The following is a 23,400-nucleotide window of genomic DNA, read 5'->3' as shown; positions in this document are numbered from 1 at the left end:
AGCAACATATGTTTTACTTTCAAACATCATCACTGATTCAATAAAAACCTCAGAAATTTTGAAACTATTTATGCCATTTTATCCTCATTTTCTGTTATTAAATATTTAAAATGCTTTTGATTAAGGCTACACTCCTCTGTGACACATAAGAAACACAGATATCAATTATGGAACACTTACTAATATCTCATTTAATACTTCAGAGCTGAGTTTGATTAAAATCAGTAACAAAGGAGTAACAAATTATTTTTCTAATACATTTTCCTTAACAGTCTCATGGACTCCTAGTGATGATATACCTAGGGACACCATTCACAAAAATCTATTATATGTCATTCAGCATTGGAATATGGTAGATGCATTTCCCAGCTGTTTCAACAATTTATAGATGTCCTATCAGTCATTCAACATAATTTATTGTGACTGTATAGGCCTAAGATGTTATGTTTCCCCCACTTAGATAGAAAACATCCAGGTAAAATAACTGAAAAGAAATTCCCAGTTATCTAGGAAAGGATTATACTCAAATGCTTCTGAATAAATTTGATATAAAAACTCATACACAATGCAAACTTAAATCACATGTTAGATTATACTTCATTATTTAAATTCCACAATCAAGTGAGAAACTACATTACTTAACTATAACAATGAATAATATTCATTTTAAAAAATCAACTCCTATGAGAGATAAAAAATATAAATCAGCTGTTTCCCACAAAGTCAAAATTGGAATAAAAGGACATGAAAGATTAGTACAAGATGCTAAATGATCTGGTATAAAGGGTAAATTCAGGCCATGTACACACACGTGTATTGTTTTTAATGTTTTGGAGGTCTCCATAGTGTTTAAGTGGGTGAATTTGGGACAGTTATATCCAATTATTTCAGTCATCCAAATGACTGAAATGAATCAACAGAAGAAAAAGCACATCAATTTATTACTGATTTGTTCAAATTGTCCTGAAAATATTCAGTGTTCTATGCTATCTGAACTGAGAATAATATAGAAGAGAGTGCATCAAAAAGAGACACTAAATTCACATTTTCTCTCTCTCTCTCTCCACCCCACCCCCCACCATGCCACTGTTAACTTTTCAGGCTACTGGAAATGTTAACATATTTATTTGTTCTGGATTTCTGTTGTGACAAGCAATTTAAAAGATCTCCATCAGGAAATAAAAGATTCCAACAGTAATATCTTAATGTACCTATAATCAACTGTATCACAAGGCTAATATAATATCTGTATCCTCATTTTTATGTTAATATAATATTCGTATACTATTAGTGATGACCTTTTACCCATGTACAAAGTTTTCATTTACTTATTTTGCTATGTATTACTTTCATACACAAAGTACTGCCTCATTGTCCCTTAAAGATTTTTTTTTTCTACAGTAGCAGTGATAAAACTAAGGATGCCTCCAGATACCCTGGTAAAGTCATCTTCAACTGAAACACATTAAAGTATATTAAAGTGGCACTGGATAGTCAAGGCTAGTTATGTAATGTGTCTGCCCATGGAAAAGACATGTTGTACCAAAAAAAAGTAAGGTCCAGGGTAAAACCTAAAAACAGTCAAGGATATACTAATAAGTAGCCTTACTCTGATGATATGCAGGCTAAGAATATGTTAATCACATTTCTTGGGACTTGTGCATTGGCCTTCAGTTTTCCTAAAGCCTCATTAGATACCGATGCTAGTCTTTGTTCTAAGCAATGCTAATGAAAGTATACATTTAAATTATTTAACAGTGTTTCCAAAATTCCTTTGCTAAAAGGTTGTGCTCAATATACATTATGTAAATGAGATGGCAACACTAAATTTACTAATGTACCCCATTCCTTTGCTAATACAACACCATCTCTAATTTGCTCATTCCAATGGCAATCCACTGAAGTTCAAAATTAAAGAAATATTTTCATTATTATTACATTTAACACAATTAAATGATATAATTTGATTTTAATGATCAAATTTTAATGTTTCTTTAAAAAAGAAATCCTGGAAAAAGTGGTCTCCTGCTGACATAATAGGAACATTATTTTGCTATTATCATATCTGCGTAAGTAGAAGATGATACTTCCCATTTTCCATAACAGAATAACTAGACTAAAAAAATGTTCTTCCAAGACACTCAGGATTTAGTCTTAGATAGTAACAACTTGTAATATCTCTAAAGACTCTCTCCCAGAGATAATGATATAAATCAATTTTAGAAAGGCACAGAGTAACATATATCTTGTACAGGTTACTTTGTTATCAAAAAGGCAATGGCCATTTTTATTCCCATGTACTACTAAAATACTTTTTTTTTTAATATATGGGAAAAGGAACATTTTACACCACAGAGAGTTTGGTTCTAAAGAATCTGAGATACAGTAAAAATTTCTAGGTGAAATCATATACATAGGGAACACAAATATACTCCAATCTCATTACATTTTCTGGGATAAAAAGGTATTCTAGAGTGGGTTCTGGAAAATCAGTCCAAATGATATGAAATGAGTATGCATGTCCATAAAAAGTTCTGGTTATTTAAGTTAACAACACCCTTCTGAGGTGATACGGTCTTCCTCTTTCAGTTTTAACTTAGTATACACTACTTACTAATATTTCTTGCTGTTAGGGAATCAAAAAACACTGCTTGCTCAAACAACAGATAAGTAAGAGGCCTTAAAAGCATTCTTCTCTTTTATGGCAAATGCCACCTATTTTCCCTTGAATTTTTTAAAGGCTAATAAACTGCATGGATACAAAGTTAAGTCTGAAACCATTCATTTCAAAAGTATAACTTTCCACAAGGCAGAGCTTATTCTGGGAAAAGTAGACTCTAAAAACAACTGAAGAGGGATGCAGGGATTAGCCAAGCAGAAAATACAATCTGTGTCACCACCCTCACGAAGTTAAAATGAAGTGAATTAAAACCAAACTAATTGGCTTGTAAATGTCATTTTGAGGTTACAGATATTTCTCGCAAGCCATAGTGTTCCTCAAATTTGACTCTCATCATTCATTGTCTTTCATTCTAAAGTTACCCTGGTAAACAAGTGAGGGCATTTCCACATTATACTGCATATCCCAAATGGAAACAATTTACAACAGTAACATGCAAAAGATATCTAGAACCAGCAAAATTTTTATCCCCGATTTTTTTTTATTCCTTTAAAAAGATTAGCTTCACTTTGTTATTCACATGAAAAAGCTGACAAAGCATTCTCTTAATGCAGAGAGTGCTGTGTGGATTGGCAAACAAACTAATTTCTTGAAACTCAGGGAAGCAAACAGTAATTGTGGGTATATAAAACCCACAATGCAAGTAGTTAGCATGTCTTATAGGGAAATCGTGACAGAAAATGAATCGCCTGATTCACAACAGGATATATTTTGAAGGAGATAAATCTTTTGTATCTATGAGCATAAAGACACATAAATTATTAAATAATTTTACCCTAGTAGTACTTATTTTTGCATATGTTAACATTTAAACACAGCAGAAACAGCTCCTGAAATTGCTTATGGTAATGCTTACTGCTACTCATTTTAAAAGGCAATTCCTCTTAAAACCAAACCTCAGGACTCAAAACACCAGTTAAAGCCAAACAAAGCGTACCAAAGTCAATATATGCAAGACATGAAAACCTCCAAATTATATTTCAATGACTTTTTAATTTATAAATCAGCCCAATTAGCAAAGCATACGTTTAAAATTCTAAAAACATTTTTTTGGCAGGTATTTCTTAAGCCAAATATAACTTCAAGCCCCCCAAAATAAAAATCTCCCCAAACATAAAGCAAATGTTTTACTAACCTCCTAAAAAGCATATTAGATATGAAATGAAAGGGGCGCCTGGGTGGCTCAGTTGGTTAAGCGACTGCCTTCGGCTCAGGTCATGATCCTGGAGTCCCTGGATCGAGTCCCGCATCGGGCTCCCTGCTCAGCAGGGAGTCTGCTTCTCCCTCTGACCCTCCCCCCTCTCATGTGCGCTCTCTCTCTCATTCTCTCTCTCAAATAAATAAAAAAATCTTTAAAAAAAAAAGATATGAAATGAAAATCGCTGTGGGAGAATAGCTGACATCATCATGCATAAGCTAAAGAACGAATACCTGGTTAAATAAAAATATGAACATCTCAAAGGTAATTACCATACAGGGCATGAAAGAAGTCCATGAATCTCCCATGTTAGATACACTGAAGAAAGTGTTCTAAGTCTTAAACTCTTAGAAATGCTATTATTTTGTGACTAATGAATCAGTGAATAAAAATCCTTATGATTTAGTTTAATATTTTTTTCTTTCAATTATCATTGTTATCATCTCCAGAAAAATTCTGAACAATTTCTAGATGCATATTTGGGTATTTCCTTAACACAATGGCAGGAACTGACATATACCTAAAAATATAATGTAAGATTTATGTTGAATCCTCGTCCTACTGAGAGCCATAAATAAACTGTAATAAACCATTTTAGGAGACAGAATGCTCTTTGAATTAGAAAGGAGCCCATGAACAGAAAGGGTTTTCAGATCGAAGACTTTATTGGCAAAATGAAACCATAACCAGTGGTTTGCTCTCTATTAATCAGCTTGTATTTCATTTTATATTTGGTTGATTTTGAATTATTTGAGATATTATAATGGTCTACAGGATGTACATTTCAACATATACTGTCCATTTAGGAAAATGTATGGAATTGGGTATATCAGGCTATTTGATACTATAAAATACATCATTCATGTAACTGCCCTTTCCTGACTACAGGCTTATCAATCTATTTTCTGATTATGATGTGGATACCTATTTGGTGTCCCTATTTCACTGATTCAAAGGAAAACTTAAGAACAAAAGCCATTTTAGCCATTTTATCACTTAACAAGAAAAAGATCTATTTTAAACCTACTCTTACTATTTTATGAAGGATAGGACACACACAAGAATAACTAGAGCATATATCCCAGATATTGGGAACTGTTTACCATGTATAGGTTTAATGAAAAACAAAACACTATTACCAGGCTTATCCTTCAAATCCATACACTGTAGCTCTTATCCTTAAGGGTTAGAGTTCATATTTTCATTACATCTGCCTTTCTCTACCTCAATGGAGTATGAAAAAACATGTAAATCAGTATGGGAGTCAAAAGTGAGGTAACCCTCCCCCATCCTGCAAAACAAGGAAATATGACTGATACAATTTCTTCCTTAGAGCTAAACCGGGGAAGGAGGGATGCTAATCATTTATTGAAGCAACACAAAGAGTTTACAGGAGTCAGTGCCAAATTATGCATTATTTAAAGCAGAAGAAACATTGCTAATGAACTTAATCTGATTTCAACCTCACAAACACATTTGTGCTATTATAATTTTCCTTCCCAAGTATATGTGCCTACCAAGAGCAATATATCAGTCAGTTACATGTGAGTATTCTGGTTCTTGTCATAGCTAAATATCTCATTTAAAATGACTGAATTTTCATTTTGATTGATATATCCTCTTTTGAGCTTAAAATTATGCACCCCCCCCCACTGCCACCATATGGATCTGCTGTCAACAAGATGAGGTAATCAGGTCTGTGACACAGAGGATTAGATTCTAGTGGTTGATAAATTCACCACTGAAAGAATATCCTCGGAGTTATTTCTGAGGTTTTCCTGATGAGACCCTATTACCACCACTTGATCTCCTTAGTTGGACTGATTCACTATTCCAAAGACCATTTAATTACATAACCCTACCCAAATATCAGCTCCACAGACACTGCTTCTCCAAACTGTAGTTTTAGAATATGGGAAAGCCTCAAGAAAGTGAGAACAGAGTCTGCAACTTCAAACAAGTCGGCAAACAAAAAAAGTGCCTCATAGCTTAGAAGAAAAGCAGAGGTCAAGAATCATTATCCCTCTAATCCATGTGTCTGGAAAGTATGACTATGTAGCACCAGAGATAATGATGAAATTTACTTAAGTGTAATATAATAAAAATATAAATACAGTACTGCCTGTCAACTGAAGAAGCAGAAAATGAATAACCGTCCAATGGAGGACTTCCCCCAGAGTGACAAATTATAACAGAAGCAGTGTCAGGAATAGATTTCCTGATTTAAAGAGTAAACCATGTTGCCTTTTATAGAGTATATGAATGAAATTGGCAAGAGTAGCTAATTAATTATAGCTGATTAGTCTATCAAATCTCTTGGTAGAATAAGCAAAACATGAACTTTTTATAACTATTTGGAGTCAATGTACTTCAAATGTAATATCCTTCATCCATGAGACATATACATTCTAAAGGCTTGGAATTTTTTCTCAAGTTTTACACTTCAGTTTTAGATAATGGTACTTTGAGAGCTAAAATCATATGAGATAATTCATAATACGTTGCAAGAAGAACATTTTAAATACACTCAGGATATAGAAAAAACATATAATGCATAATTTCTCTTTTGTACTTAGTTTGTGGAAATGTTAAATCTGAGACGATAAATATTAAATTATACTAAAAACTGTGGTAGTCCAGAAATGTACCAACCTTCAGGATCAAGCAGTTTCTCTATGCCTAATTGATATTTGGCAATGTTGAATGCATGTTCCAGTCGCTGTGTGGCTGACTGCTGGCAAACCACACTATTCCAATCAAACAGGTCTGGCCTGAAATACACACACATAAAGACCAAATATAAATCAACTTACAATGTTTCATGAGATTCACTTCATTTCTGATTTTTAATTGACAACCCATGCCCATATCCTCAAGAATTGAGTGCTACTCTTCATAACCCCTCAATAACGCTTTTCATTTAACAAGTCACAATTTTACTTGAAAATCCTGAAGAAAACAAAGGAGAATTTATTCTCCCTTGCCAAGTAAAAAAAATATATTGATGTCATCCAGTGTCAGAAATTTGAATGCCAACCATTTGCTGGTAACTTCCAATTTCATAAGCCTAGCCCAGACCTCTTCCCTGAACTCCAGACTTTAGATTTATCTGCTTGTTCAGTATCTCCACTTAGAGTCATCACAAGACTCAGGTGTCCAAAACCGAGCTTCTGGTACTCATCTCCATCCCACTCCCCCAACCCACCTACTTCTCTTATAGCTCTCCTTTCCTCAATAATCAAGGACAAGTTCAAACTTGCAGTGGCTCAGACAGAAATCTTAGAGTCTAATTTGATGACTCGCACTCTCATACAACGCTTAGTTGGAAATATATCCAGAATTTGACCACTTCTCATTACCCTTGCAGCCATCACCTCCACCCAAACCACCATTTTACCTTGTGTGGATTATTTATTGCATTAACTTTCTAACTGCTCCCCTACTCCCACTCTTGCCCTTGTTAATCTATTCTTGGCAAAGCTGCCAGAGTGATCTGTTAAAATGTTTCATCATAAACTTCTTCTCAAATCCCTGCTACCGGGGAGTAAAATTCATTGATTTAACTGTGACCTACAAGGCCCTACATGGTCTGGCTCCCTGTTAACCATCTGATTTGATTCCTTGACTCTCTCCTCCTATTCTTCAAACAGGCTAGGTAGCTTCTGTATTTGCATGTGCTGCTCTCTGACTGGAATTCTCTTCCCCCAGACATGGACATGGCTCACTCCTCCACATCCTTTGTGTCTTTCCTCAACAGTTGCATTATTGGTGAGTCCTTCCTTGCCCTCTCCCCATCTAAAATTGCACACTCCCAAATCAAACTTAAACATACTCATTTCTTATCCCTTTCTTTCTCATCACCACTTACTATTAATATTTTATATATTTAATTAATCTTGTCTATTTATCTGTTTCCCCCACTAGAATGCAGAATATACAATTTTTTTCACCAGTTTTGTTCACTTTTAGAAACCCAGCCTGACACATAGGAGATAGTCCATAAATATTTGTTGACTAAATATGTGTTGAATCGATAAATTTTGTTGACATGCAACCAGAGACTAGATGAGAACATACTATATGAATATCATTTTACTTGATAATAGAGAAAACACGAAGAAGCATAAGAGGGAGTTCTTATCCTATATGGACTTAAAATTTAATAAGGAAAAAATGCACACATCATAAGTTAAAATAAATTCTAAATGTAAAAAATACAGATAATAAGAATGTTTTCTAAAATCTGAAGAGGTCAAGAAACATTTTTTTGAGGCTTAAGGTGGTTTAGGTTTAGATTCAAGAAGTTTTTGAGAAGGTAATTCTGAGTTGTGTGGATATTGAAAAATCACCAAAGTTCTTATGGAAGAAAAAAGCAGAATGTGCTCAATCAGACCTCACAGGCCTGGCTCCATTGAGAGATTTTCAGTATCAAGAAGGGGTGGGAGATAGCGTTCCTAGGAAGGGGAACTGGGATGAGTTTGTGAAAGCCTTGCCTGTATAAGGAATTACAATTTACCCCAACAAGACTGGAAACCATTAGTCCAGTGGTTCTTTGCCTTTTGCCTTTTCTGGAACACAGATACCTTTGAGAATCTGATGAGCACTATAAAACTTGTATCCATACACAAACCTGTCCATATCTTTACACATAACTTACGTAGAATTTTAGGACAATTGGGTCTGTCAATGGACACCTGGTTAAGAACTCATGCTCTGCAAGTAAGGAAATTATAAGGATGGTCTTAACTGTTGTTTTCAAAAACCACAACTGAAAATAAAGGTACAACTTGCTCATTTGACTCTCATTTCCTTTTCTTTACTTGATGCTACCCTGATTAATTTACCAGAATTTTGTCTGCTTCTTAGGAAGTCTAATGTGCCCTCTATACTCCAAGTTACCCAAAAGAGCTAACGATATTTTAGAACCTAAAATAAGTTGGGAGCTGACTCTAGTACTGGAAAGACTATAAGAAATACAAATTAAATTCTAAACTATTTGGGGAAGTTTTAACTTCACTATGCAACCTCTGCCCTACCTTCTTTTCTACATCCCTCAGCAAGGGAAGCAGGAAAGAATATAGGTGGGAGAGTGTGGGAAACTAGCTTTCTCACCTGCAGTACAATCAACAAGGTTAAATAAGGAGGATGAAAAAGAATACAGTTGCTTCCTCATTCTAACCCTTTTCCCTTCATCCCCTTCTCCTCTTGGCCACGAGCTAATCACCTGGGTGAGGAGCTGTCTGACTCATGTTATCTATTTGAGCTTCAGTGTTTTCATTTAAAAAAGAAGGAAATGTACTAAATGGCCTTTGAGGTTTCCTCTAGCATTAAAATGGTTTTAAGTCATTAAAATTCATCATTAATTAACATTTTAAACAACTATGATTTCCAAATGCATAAAGAATTTTAAGACTAACCAACTGCAGAAGAAAGCTACATACCTTCCCATGCTAACCCAAACCTGAACCCATAAATAGGAACCTGCAACCAAAGTTCACCAGTCTTTTGAGGAAACAGACAAATTGAATAAGACAACATAGCCTAGTAGATAAGCAGAGTCCTCTATAAATTCAAATCCTGGCTGTACCACATATTAGCCAAATGGTCTTAGGTAAATAATGCACCCTTTCTGTGCCTCAGTTTCCCAATATGTGCAATGGGACTAATTATAGTGTCTATGTCATGAGAAACAGGTGGGCTATTTTAATTAGAAAAGTGGCTACAAAATAACATTAACTTAATAAACATCAACTTTCATTACTTTGTTCTAAGGTTAATTATATTTATGAAATAACTAATGCATTTTCAATGTATAGACTCGTGTCAAAAACACCTATAACCTATATAAATGTTACAGACACTGTTGATGCAAGAATAATACTATAAGACAGGAGGGTGGTGGGTGGGATGGGTGAAGGGGAATGAGAGATAGAGGCTTCCAGTCATGTAATGAATAAGTCATGGGAATAAAAGGCACAGCGGAGGGAATGTAGTCAATGATACTGTAATAGCGTTGCATGGTGACAGACGGTAGCGACACTCGTGGGGGCCATAGCATCATGTCTAGAGCTGTGGAACTGCTATGTTGTACACCTGAAACTAATATAACATTACGTGTCAACTATACTCAAACGAAATTTTTCTAAGAGTATTATAATAAAATGGAAGGTGGCGAGGAGAGAAGAGGAGGAACTACAAGTGTAGTAATTTTGTCATCTGTTATATCAGGTAGTCAACAGATCTTGTCTAAACCTGATGAAACAAGGTACGGCAAGACCACTTAAAGTAAAGCAGGCAACAATTTTAAAAATGAAACGATTAGGGGCACCTAGGTGGCTCAGTGGGTTAAGCATCTGCCTTCGGCTCAGGTCATGATCCCAGGGTCCTGGGATCGAGCCCCATGTTGGGCTCTCTGCTCAGCAGGGAGTCTGTTTCTCCCTCTGTGCATGTTCTCTCTCTCAAATAAATAAATTCTTTAAAAAAATTTTTAAAAGAATGAAATTACTTTATAGTCATCAAATTAGGAAACAGATGGGGATAAGAGATAATATTTGTGGGCTTCATATCAAGGAGTAAATCCATCTAGTGTCAGACACCAGTTATTCAGGAAATAATAATACATAATTATGAAAACCATGAGAAAGAATAAAAGAAGTTCCTGACCGTAACCACTTGTAGGAAGTGGATGGCGATGGGGTGGGCTTGGGGTCATGAAGACACATTCTATTTTGGTTTTTTTTTCCTTTGCACCCCGCCTCCCCAGTGTCTCACTTTTTTTTTAACCACATGTTATGTTGTCTCTATGGTAATAAGTTAAAATGAAGAATTAGGAAGAAAATTTAATTGTAACATTATACTTACTTGCAACTTATATATTTTGAGCTATTTCTAGCCAATTATCATTTAGTTTTCCCAAAAAAGTAGAATCTGGCTTCCTTTTTTTAAAAAAAAAAGATTATTTATTTATTTATTCGACAGAGAGAGACACAGTGAGAGCGGGAACACAAGCAGGGGGAGTGGGAGAGGGAGAAGCAGGCTTCCCGCTGAGCAGGGAGCCTGATGCAGGGCTCGATCCCAGGACCCCGGGATCATGACCTGAGCCGAAGGCAGATGTTTAACGACTGAGCCCCCCAGGCGCCCCAGAATCTGGCTTCAAGTGCACTGTAGTCTACATTGTGTTTTAATACAATACTTCTAATTTCCTACATAGTAAGATAAAATTTAGCCTTAAACAGATATAAAGCCAGCAATATCCTAATCTTTGGCAAGACTCGTTGTCAATCCCTATGCTCTATATTAAGTGCATGCCTTTGTTCTATAGAGCTTAGTCACTCAATTATTGAAATCAGAACACCTCATGACATTCCTAACTGTACCAATGATAATCACCTTGGAACAGAAAGTTCAGAGCATTTTTTTCTTTAGATAAACAATATGAACATCTGTCAAAGAGAAAAAGAAGAGGGAGATGATTCATGAAAGAGCATTATCAACCCAGAGAAACCTCTTGAAAAATAACTATGGTATGTATGAAAAGGTAGTTACTGATGATTCATTCAGTATGACAGGAGAGAAGATATAAACGATATTCTGAGAGAGAAAGAGTGGGTCAGGGACAGATGCAGCAGGGCAACCTGGAAATGTTTACTGTATTACAAGCATATTCAGAAATCACGAAATACAATATTAACAAACGTAGTATGTGAACATGCTGGCAGGACTGAAGCCTTCCACTTGAAAAGAAAATGCTGAAGAGCCAACAAGGACCGCATAACCTGATCCTCGATATTTCTGTTCATCTGCAAACGTGTACATGAACAGCAAGATCGATATGTTCAGGCCCTTACTGTGAAGCATGTGGCTGCATAAATCAGCACTGACTTATAATGCAGAATGAATGCCTCTATTCCTTCTCATCTGGCTGTATTGAAGCTGTGCTGTATTTTTCTTCGTGTCATACTTAGGAAAAACAACGTGTTAACACTGCTTAACATGCCAAATGAGTGTGAGCTTGCCTCCTTTTGAAAATCGGGTTGCTGAGTCATTCACCTGGAAACTCAGTCTGGATGGGGTTAATTAAATCCAGCTGGATCAAGACACCTGACAAAGCTGCTTAGTGAGAGAGCATTTGTTCTTGGATGAAGCTTTAGCATTAAGAAAGTGTATATTCTGGACTTTTCTAGAAACAAGACCAACATAGGGAAATGGGAGACTCGTCAAGAAAAGAAAGATCAAAGTGAGCAAAGATAAGCTGCATTGAAAATCAGGGCGGATGCGGTCCAGTGGCATTTCAAACACAGTTAATAAGGCGATGTCTTTGACCCTGGGGATTGGGCTGGATAAAAGAGATGGGTAACAGGAAAACCAAAGCAGATATCCCTTAGAGTGAATGTAGTGTATATAGAATATATATTTATATATTACATATAATATAAATGAATGCATTATATGTACATATTTCCCATGCTGTTTTGCTTTTTCTTGAACTGTTAATAATTCCTTTATTAAGCTTCTTTATACAAGAAAAAAGCAAACAACTATTTTATCTTAGAAAATATAATAGCGCATGGCATACAGTTAAGAACATTTGGTTCACTGTATCACAATGAGTTCTTTTTATGAAGAGCCACAGAACTCTCTTTCAGTGCTTTAACAGCAATTGCTCTGCTGTTCCAGAGCAATTGTTTCTTTTGATATTCTAAGCACTGAATCATAGAATTAATTGTGGTCTGCTCTTTGCCTTGGTTGCTAAGATGCTCCGAGCCTCTTTTAATCCTGAAATACATATAAAAAAAAATACACAAGGCCTTACGTATTTGCTATCTAAGTGTGTATCTGACAAGAGAAATGTTTCTTTTTCACATTATTAATCGGATGATAGTAATTAATTTTGCTACAGCCACTCACATGAGATTTGGAACCATTTTAGCTCTATTGTTTAGGCCCATGCTAACACATTATTTATTTAGAAAGACCAACTCCATTCTTAGCCAAGTTAGAATATAACCTTGATTTTCTGGCAGAGTCCCAAATTCAAACATGCTGGTCCCCTCCCCCTCCCACCATAACCACATTCATGCTCCAGTATTTTAATATTTCAACAACGAAATGATATATAGCATAAAAAATAGGATATTCTTATTCAGTGCATTCCAATGGATAGATCAATATGGTTAAATACACAACATGTCACATAGTAGGAAATGAGCTGGAACCACACTGGAGAAAAAGATAATCAGTCTCTAAATCAATACTTAAAAAATCAGTCAGTATCTCAGTAGTCTCCTTACCTATGACTGTGGATGAGAGCGTTCAAAGCCAGCCCATCAGACCAGCTGGTGGTGAAGTTAATGACATTAACCTGTGGGTAATTACGAGTTGATTGTCGGACCCAGCTCAGGAGAATCTTTTCACTGTTGGTTTGTTGCAATCCAGCCATGATATTTTTCATTACATTTTTGACCTACATGTGAAAAGAAATGTTCATAAGAAAATGCATTCCCTGAACAAGAACCACACAAACTCAAATGTAAATATCCTAATCTTCAGTAAAAAGTAATAGAAATTTTAGAGTCAATTAGTAATGAGAAATAATAGACTCTACCAGGACGGAGTCCATGCTAATTAGTTAGGAATCTATTCTGATTGGTTGGTGTCACGATACACCATTCATTGTACACGTTTAATATCAACTCCTGGATTCTGCCTACGTTAAACTATTAATTTTGTACTCCTAACTTTCAATGGATATACTAGAGAAGAGTGTACAAAAACATCGGACTTGTTATTGACCAAGGACTTAATTTTAGTGTTTTTAGGACAGAAAGAATGGCAGTGGCTAAGAGAATGAGCTTACTTTATTTAAACCTAGGTTCAAATTTTGCCTTTGCTATTAACAAAGTGTGTTAATACAATATTAACAAACGTAATTTAATCTTTTTTAGGCCTCTGTTTCTTATACATACAAGGTTGTTTTAAGAATCAAAGGACAACTATAGTAAAATAAAATCCCTAGGTTTATACTATAACTTAATGCAAATTATATTTACTGACCAAAATGAAAAAAAAATAGAGCAGAAAAATGAGTTGGCCTATTTAAAATAAAGAACAAAAAAAATCAACAAAACAGAAAGTATTTATCCCTAAAAGCTGTGAATATATTGCCTTGAGTTTCTATGTTCACTTGTTTTTGTTTGTTGTCAGTCTGGTTTAATTTGTTACAGCTTTTTTCAGGAAAGAGCTTCACATGCAAGAGAAGAACAAAGGTTTCAAATGCCCAAAACATGGTCCAGAACTCTGGCTCGTGTATGAAGCGTCCTGAATCCTCCTGGGTCACAGGAAATGCCATTTAAGAAGCTGCTTTTGTATAAAAAAAAAATATGTTACAAAATCCCATTGACGGTACATACACAGCGTACGTCCTTAGATGAACACAGAAGGCACATCTTACCTCTCCAGAGGTGGTGAGAGACCTGTCCTGGTGTCTAGAAGCACAGCGCTGGTCGCCCCCAGGGGGAAAAGAGTGGCTGGGCCTGCCCAGTGACCCAGACGCTGTCACTGTTATTTCATGGTGTTCTTGATATTTTGGACCTGATAAACTAAATCTATGAGCTTTTCATTGAAACAGCCTTAGACTCAGAAGAGTCATGTCACCTGAAGAAGGCGTGGTCTCCAAAAATGTGAGGTGTCAGTTACTGTCACGGAGACCCACTCTCTCCTAGATGACAGGGCAAAGGTCAGTATGAAGAATGAAGAGGGACCTGGTACTCCCTGAACAAAAGAATCTTGGAAGGATCATTCTCAACAAAGTGCCTGGTATGAGCAGGAGCACCAAATGCAGACAAACCCGCCGGTGCCTGGAGGGCTGTCTTACTGGTCCTCGCACCCCCACCCTCCCTCCTCCTGCAGCACGAAATGCTTCCTGTGATGGGGTAACAGGCTCTAACTGCATTGTCCCCTTGCGCTTGTTTTCGGCAGAAAGGTTAAGGGCTTAAAGTTGCGCAGCAGACATAGGGAGAAGGGGAGGAACGTTCAGGATGCCCTCACACGCACAGTGCTTAGGCGGTGCTAGGCCAAGTGGTGCCGTTTTGTGCAGTCACCGTGGGGCTGTGGGCGGGCCGCTCTGTCTGCAGCTCCTCGAGAAGTCCCAGCCCCCGTCCCAGCACACACTGTCCCCTGGCCGCACTCTCCCCACAGGGGCAGGACTGACGGCCCCGTGTGGCTCAGGTTGCCTGAGCACTCGCGGGACTTGAGTCAGAGTCGAGAGTCGGCACTTCTTCGGCCTTTCTGGCTGTCGCCTGCAGTGCCTCCTCGTCTGAGGACTCTGGCCCCGTGGTTAAAGATCACGTAGAAGCCCCTTGCAGGTAGGATGGTGGCAAAGAAGCCAGGGGCCCCGGCTGCCCTGAAAGCCCCGTGCGAGGATTTGGGGACAGCTGCAAGGGAGATGGCGAGACAGACGAGGACCGCCGTGGCACTACGTAGGAAGTCCATCAGGGGCCAGCGCGAGCCCTACCACTGTCAGCCGCAGGGCATCAGCGAGGCGGAGGGAGAGGGCCTGCAGAAGTCCCGCAGGGGCGCGGGCAGGAAGGCGGCCCGCTGAGGACGCCACACAGCAAAGGTGACCCAGGACCCGCCCGACGCCGCCAGCAGGAGGCGGTCTTTGAGCGAGCAGAGGACGGCGCGCCGGCGGGAGGGCGGAGCCTGGACGGCCACCAGGCTCTGGTCTGGTTTCGGGTTGGGGTCTGGGTCAGGCTCTGCGGGCCATGAAGCTCCGCCTCCCTCCCTCTCTTTCCCGAAGCCAGAAGAGAAATGGAAACCCAGACCATGGGGAAGGAGAAAAAGGCCAGACTCTTGGTTTTATTTTAATTAGTCTCTGTATATTGGATTCTCTCCTAGGCTTTGTGCAAATGCTGTATTTCCAAGTTTCATTCTTCTAACTAAACTGATGCAGAAATCCATTCTAAACATTTCTCTAGGTTTCAAGAATGCAGTGACACCACATTATAGAACAAACTGTCTACATATTCTAGTAAAAGCATAATTACTAGGCTACTTTTTTGTTGTTGTTATTCTTTTTTTTTTTTTGTAGTGTTCCATGATTCATTGTTTGCGTATAACACCCAGTGCTCCATTCAATACATGCCCTCTTTAATACCCATCACCAGGCTAACCCATCCTCCCACCCCCCTCCCCTCTAGAACCCTCAGTTTGTTTCTCAGAGTCCATAGTCTCTCATGGTTCGTCTCCCCCTCCGATTTCCCCCCCTCATTTATCCTTTCCTACTATCTTCTTTTTTTTAAAAAACATATAATGTATTATTTGTTTCAGAGGTACAGGTCTGTGATTCAACAGGTCTACTTTTTAAATATAAGTCAGGCCCCTTATCATATACCTGAAGGAAATATATAAGTAAATGTGATGAGTTTTTACCACCAAGGGCTTTCTTTTTGGAAAGTGTGAGGTCCATATACTACCAACATTTGATCAGATGATGAATATTTATCGTGTATTCTAAATATGACATTTTATTTTGCTTCTTCATCCACGTAGAAGTTAACAAAGGCCTCAGGGGAAAATACATATTTTAACATCTCCAATGTTAGTCATCTTTTTATGAAAGCGTCAATGCAAATTTTAGGAGAGACTGTTAAATCTAACTAAAAAATACTTGAAAAGGATTTGAGATGATGCTTTGTAAATGTGGTAATGATTTGAAGATGTAAAATCTTTGCATATGCTTACCACCATCCCTTGATAGCTAAATCTATTATTTAGAGGCAGATTATCCAGTTTTCTTAATTCCTTCCTGACCTGCTTATTTAGTCAGTTACTCAGTGAATAAATAGGTCAAATAGTTATATAAGATATATCATTTTTCTCATCATATTCTAAAGTTATAACGTGCACAATCTCCAAGCACAGTGATTGCAAGACATGGACTTTTGTGTCCTGTGCCGAACCAGGACTGGACTCAGCACCTACTGGCTCAGTGGTGGTGATTTGAACTGATCGGGCAACCCTCCCATGATGAATGGGTTTCATTTGTGAAATGCTTGGCCAGACTGCCCTCTATGCACATAATGTTAAAGGACAACACGGTATTCAATCCAAAACTCCTTTAGCATCATTATGTCATTAAGTCAGCTTATCAGCCTCAGCCTCACTGGTGTTGCTTCTTCTATCTGGGTACAAATGTTGCTAAGAAAAAAATAATAATAATAAAGGGCAATGTAAGATAATCAGTTCTTTTCCTACCTAAAGGATAATTACCGAGAAATCTTTATTAAGGACCAACTTTTGGTCAGACACTGAGCTGGACCTGAGGTGAGTCTTAAAGCAGAATAATTTCCCACCCTTTGGGCTTACAGTCCCTAAGAGAGAAAATCAATTTAAACGTGTGTGTGTGTGTGTGTGTGTGTGTGTGTGTGTGTGTACAGCTATACCTACATCTGTTTTTAAAAGTAAAAGGTTGAAATGTCTTTAAGCAGTGATTTCAAAAAATGACTAGGAGTTAACTGGGCAAAGAAGGTATGATGGACGTGGGGATGCAGCACCAAGATTGTCCTTTAAGGAAGGGCTTGTTGCTGCAGCTGTCTCAGCTCGCAGCTGTGAGTCCTCTCAGGGTCCGCCAGAGTTGCAGAGTCATGTCACCTAAGGTCAAGCCCTTCCTAGGGCAGACCACATCTAGTGACTGATGAAGGGAAATAGTATAAAGACTCAGCCACGTCAGCCCCACTGAGAACAACACTGAAGGGCTATACCAGCTCCCAGTTCCCCGTGGGGTTGCAAACAGCCATTGCTGGAGGGGGGGGCGGGAGGTACATCACAGCTCCAGTGCTTCTCATTCCAGTTACCATCTCCCTTCCTCAAGTACTCGTCCCAGAGATGTGCCTTAATGAATGTCCTGCCCACTAAATTCAACGTCTACTTCCCACAATCCATCATGTGATGACAAGGAGCCATGGTGGAGGGGTAGGAGTAGAGAGGGGTAGGGATAGTCTTCTACAAGGGAAGGATGGTGTGTGTGAAGAAAACGAGAGCAAGAACTGTCTTGCATACAAGGCATTAGGTAGACAGGAGTTTACAGCAAGGGCTTTCAGCAGCGCCAAAACCATCTTTCTCCTGTAATGGGCAAATAACAAATAAATAAACATTGCCGTGTGAAGTAGCCCTGGATCTGAGTACTTCCTTTGACCTGGCCAGCAAAGGTGGGGACCTGACCCCGAATAGCACACCACTGTTTGCAGGATATATCTGTATCTCCAGCTGGTTGTTAGGACTGAGCTGACCACCCTAAAAAGGAAGGTTTGCACTTAAAAAAGAGGAAGAAAAAGATGCCCAACACACGTTGTCTACTTCACAATTTTGTTCAAAGCTGCTTATTCCTCAATAGAGGCATTATTTTTCAGGCTAACAATTTTATTTACATGGAAACTGGAAAACTAGTGACAGGAAAGATAGGGTAGGCATTCCTGAGCTTTTACAAGTTCAAAGAGAAGTCCTCTGTGGCACTATTAATAACACAGTATGTGGCACTAGAACAAAAGATTCACATCTTTCCATCTCTTAATGCCATTCTCAATCTGATAGATCCGGAAAGTACATTAGGTTGGCCAGAGTGTCCTTTAATCTCTGCTGAGATTCAAGGGCTTCTTTGACTACTTAATAGGAAGGCAAATATGTACTCTCAGTGAAAATACCTCTTGGGATTCATTGGATTATGATGAGGAGTATTGAGCAGGAGGAATTTTTTATAAGTGTATTTAGTAGTTTTAAGAGAACCAAGCAGGGTGATAGAAGAGAGATGAGATAAGGAGGCAGGGGCTGAGAAGAGTCTACATCCTTGCAATTACAAGGATATGGGGATTCAAGGACATAGATGTAAAACAACAGACTGTAAGAGAGGTCTCAGACAAGGAAAGACAGCAAAAGCATTCCTTCTGGTATTCTGGAATGTGAAAGCCCCTCTACATGCTAATTATAAAAAATGAGCAAGCTCACAAGCAAATGAAAAAAGTATAAGGGTAGTTTTGAAACTCTATATTGCAGTGAGTGGAGATGGAGTTGGAAAGGGTTTTGAGAAAATAAAGTGTGAGATCATATGAGAGACAGTTTGGGTGAAAAATACAATTAAAATAGCCTTTTGGGTCTCTGTTCATGCCTAACTTCTCCTGCTGGCTTGGTCATGACCAACATCTATGCAACTTTAGTGTCTTCTGCAAGATGGGGTCCCTCTGCGAACCATTTGTTACCAGGCCATAAGATAAATACAACGGATAGTCCATTAGAAACTTCTGTAACAATTTTACAAGGTCCTACATACGTCTGTTGAGTTTAATGATAAAATGACTTGGGTTTTCTGTGTCTTTTTATTTCATCTTTGTAATTCTTCAGTGTTATTGTAATTTACATACAATGAAAAAGAGGAAAAAACTGTTCTTTCCTCAAGACAGTTTGAGAAGTACTCAGCAACAGAAGTAAACCAGTTTGGTGGGGGGCCCTATGTTGCCTTGCTGGTTCTATTTGACACCATCACTATTTGGAAAAGGCCCAGAATTGGGAATCTAGGGTTCATTTAAGGTTCTCATGGTCTATTTTCTGTAATCATTCACTATGCTGTCCTCTATCTCTTCCCATATTGCTGTGAAATAAGATTGAGCCTGTTCAGTGTTTAGAATAAAAGGATATGGGGGTCAATTTGGTCAATACGGGGGTCAATTCAACTGCTGAGTCGAATAGGTATACCTCTGGTCTATGTACTGACTCTGAGCAGGAGCAAAGTACAATTTAAGTTAAATCAACCCTACTAAATGAAGTGGTGATACTTGCTACAATAAAGATAAACCTCAAAGATTATGTTCAGTGAAAGAAACTCGATATAAAAGAACACTTATTATATCACTTCATTGATATGAAATGTCCAAAAAGGCAGACAAAGGAACAGAAAATACATAAATGGTTGCCCAGGGCTGGGGGTTGGAGTGGGGAATGACCATAAATAGGCCTAAAATTAGATTAGATTGTTTTCATGGTTGTACAACCCTGTAAATATCCCAAAACCTTTAATGGATTGGGGGAAAAACTGTTCCTTGCTCAAAATAATTTGAAAAGCCCTGGGCAAGAGAACTAAACCAGTTGGTACACTTTGAATTTTATACTTAGATTGGGTAAATTTATGATATATAAGTTACATATCAAAAAAATTTTTTATAAAAAATTAATCACTGCTAGTAAAAGAGCAGACATCCCAATTTTCCTCCAGATTCTTAACATATGAGTACAAAACTCCAAGCAATCAAAATTATTCATTTGATACACCTGTAGTGACAACAGCATAGTGCACTGAGTGCCTTGTAGATATTCTTTCCTTTAATCCTGACAAGAAATATACGTGTTAATTATTATTTTTTCTATTTCAACGGTGAGGGAATTATGGCCCAGAAACGGATGGCATTATACCCAATGTCACGACAAGATGGTAAACGGGAGAGTTGAAATTTAAGTTCATGTTGGTCTGACTGAAAAAACGTATACTGTTTTTACTAAACCAAATGACCTTTGATCCATTTTTGCAGAGGTCCAGTAAGTATAGACATTCAGAAAACCCTATGCTGAGGTGTTCAGAAAAAAAAAAATGTAATTCCCAAAGCAGGTTATGAAGTTAGTGTGTATAACATATATACAGATAATCATATCCCACCAATCTTTTATTGGCATTAATTTATATTGAGGAATACAAAGGATTCACAAAGTCTCATTCATTTGGTAGTCATGAACAGTTTTTACGAAACTATGTAGATTTGCGTATAGGTGAGTTATAGAAGACACATATTTGTGAAAAATATTTTTCTTAACCTATTGATGAGAATGTCTTTTTTGGCTCATCTCCACAATGGAAGTAAAATTTAGAAAAATATTCCTGCAATGTTCTAGAACCTGTTTTATAATCTGCTGATCCTTCACATTTCAAATGACATCAGTTGTGCCAATTTAAAAGGCAGTGCTATGGAGATAGGCTTTGTATTGCCAGAGGTATACATGTTTGCTTTGCAGGTCAAGGGGTAAAAATGAAAGGAAGGATCAGCAACATTTTACACAAAAAGGAAACATTCATCAGGATTCTTACCTGCCAGTGGAGGATTATATTCCAAATCAAACCAAGAGTCAGTTTGTGATTTCCATCTACTATGTCAGTGCTTCCAATATTCACTAAATCAACCTGTTAAAGATAAAGAAAAAACATTTAAGGAAAGAGACAAACGTCTATTTGGAAAGAAAACAAAATGCGAAGGTAATTGCATTTAGCTTTTTCAGAGCCTAAGCAGTCTTACAGCTTTTAAAAAATAATCTAAAAATGAAACAAAATGCATTTGTAAATGCACTCTCTTTAACAAACAAGTGCCCCTGAACACATTTACAAAGAGATAGGAAATGAATGTACTTTTAGTATATAAATAGATTACTGCAGATTAAAGAAGCCAATCAGAATATCTTCAAATAAAACGTATAACAATGGTAACTCATAAAGGATGCCTAAAATTAATATGTGCTTCCTAATACAAAATTGAAACTCAATGAAAAAAAGTTTCATCAGTCTTTTAATCTTGCTCAAAGGAGTGCTATTATAATTAGGGGTAACTGCATTTGACTAAAATGCCCATGCTTTAGAAACATATTAGAACTCTAATAAATAATGGAGCTATGGCGAGCTCTCTTTGCTATATCTAGGACTGGTTTTGGGAATCAAAATCTGGCAGGGTTTTTTTGTTTGTTTGTTTGCTTTTTTTAAGGCAAATCCTATCTCCTGTCCTTTATGTTTCTAATATTTTTAGGTGGAGTCAGGTTAAACATAAGCATCAGGCAAATAGGTGCATGAAAAGATGTTCAACATTATTAGCCATTAGGAAAATGCAAATTATAATCACAGTGAGCTAGCACTACACACTTACCATAATGGCTAAAATTTTTAAATAGTGACAACGTCAAATGCCAATGCGGATATGTACAAACTGGATCACTCATGCATGGCTGGGGGAAATGTAAATAGTACAGGCACTCTGGAAAACATTTTGGTACTTTCCTGCAAAACTCAGCATGGGCTGAGCATACAATCCAGCAATTGGGCTCTTGGGCATTTATCCCAAAGCAATGAAAACTTATATTTCTACAAACCCCTATATGTATGTGTTCATATCAGCTTTACTGGTAACAGTCAAACACAGCCATCTGGGAGAACAGCCTATGTGCCCTTCAAGGGTGAATGGTTAAACAAGCGGTGGTACATCCATACCATGGAATCCCACTCGATGATGAAAGGAACAAACTATTGATACACAAAGCAACTTGGGTGAATCTCATGGGAAGAATGCTGAGTTGAAAAAACAAAACCAACCTCAAAGGGTTACATATAGTATGGATTAAATATAACAGTTTTGAATAGCCAAAGTTCTAGAAATGGAGAATTGGGTAGCAATTGCCAGAGGTCAGAGATCAGGGTGAATGAGTGGGGTAGGTGGATGTGGTTATAGAAGGGCAGCATGAGGAGCCCCTGGGTGGCTCAGTCAGTTAAGTGTCTGCCTTCAGCTCAGGTCATGATCCTGGAGTTTCAGGATCGAGCCCTGCATCGGGCTCCCTGCTCAGCAGGGCATCTGCTTGTCTCTCTGCCCCTTACCCCGCTCAAGCTCTCTCTCTCACTCGCTCACTCTCTCTCAAATAAATTGAATCTTTAAAAATAAAAATAAAAAAATAAAAGGGCAGCTTGAGGGATCCTTGTGGTGATGGATCAGTTCTGCATCTAGTCTGTGATGGTGGATACACACATGTACATGTGTGATAAATGTACAGAATTAAAAATACCTGTGCATGCATACATGAGTGCAAGTAAAACTCAGGAAATATGAATATTATTGGTGACTTATATCAATGTTGATGTGTGTAGTGATAGCATCCTATAGTTTTATAGTATATTACCACGGGGGTAAAACTTGGCTAAAGGTACACAGGATCTCTCAGTACTGTTGCTTACAACTACATGAGAATTTACAATTATCTCAAAATAAAAAGATTAACTAAAAAATGGGCAGCTGGGGATACTTTAACAGGAGAAAACATCACAATAATCCAAATAGGCACCTTCAGATTAAGGTCTACAGAGTGGGTGTGAAACTGTCAGAGCAGGAGTGAGGGTTAAGAAGTAACTCAGAGAGGTGGAGCAAGATGGCGGAGGAGTAGGAGACCTGGATTTCGTCTCCTCTCAGGAATTCAGCTGGATAGGGATCAAACCATTCTGAACACCTACAAACTCAACAGGAGATCGAAGAAAAGAAGAGCAACAACTCTCTGAACAGAAAAGCGACCACTTTCTGGAAGGTAGGACATGTGGAGAAGTGAATCCGAGGCGATATTTGGGAGGATAGATGGCGGGGGAGGGGCCTCCGTCGGCCGCTTCTGGCAAGTGATAGAACCACGGAGCACAAAATCGGAACTTTTAAAAGTCTGCTCCGCTGAGGGACGTCACTCTGGT

General features: G+C 37.9%; 1 protein-coding gene across 1 annotated transcript in view; it reads right to left on the bottom strand.

Moving 5' to 3' along the window:
- DMD (dystrophin) overlaps nucleotides 1-23,400 on the bottom strand; it is a 1,845,074-nt gene that overhangs the window by 1,477,694 nt on the left and 343,980 nt on the right. Inside the window, exons 5-7 of the mRNA XM_081807964.1 lie at nucleotides 21,004-21,096; nucleotides 13,169-13,341; nucleotides 6,531-6,649 (exon numbers count right to left, since the gene is read on the bottom strand). Of these exons, the coding sequence (XP_081664090.1) occupies nucleotides 6,531-6,649; nucleotides 13,169-13,341; nucleotides 21,004-21,096 (385 nt within the window). The remainder of the gene's footprint in view (nucleotides 1-6,530; nucleotides 6,650-13,168; nucleotides 13,342-21,003; nucleotides 21,097-23,400) is intronic.

This window comes from Leptonychotes weddellii, chromosome X (genome assembly GCF_054177405.1).
Source record: "Leptonychotes weddellii isolate Sample4059 chromosome X, ASM5417740v2, whole genome shotgun sequence".
Classification (NCBI taxonomy): Eukaryota; Metazoa; Chordata; class Mammalia; order Carnivora; family Phocidae; genus Leptonychotes; species Leptonychotes weddellii.
This window is presented reverse-complemented; position numbering and strand designations above follow the sequence as displayed.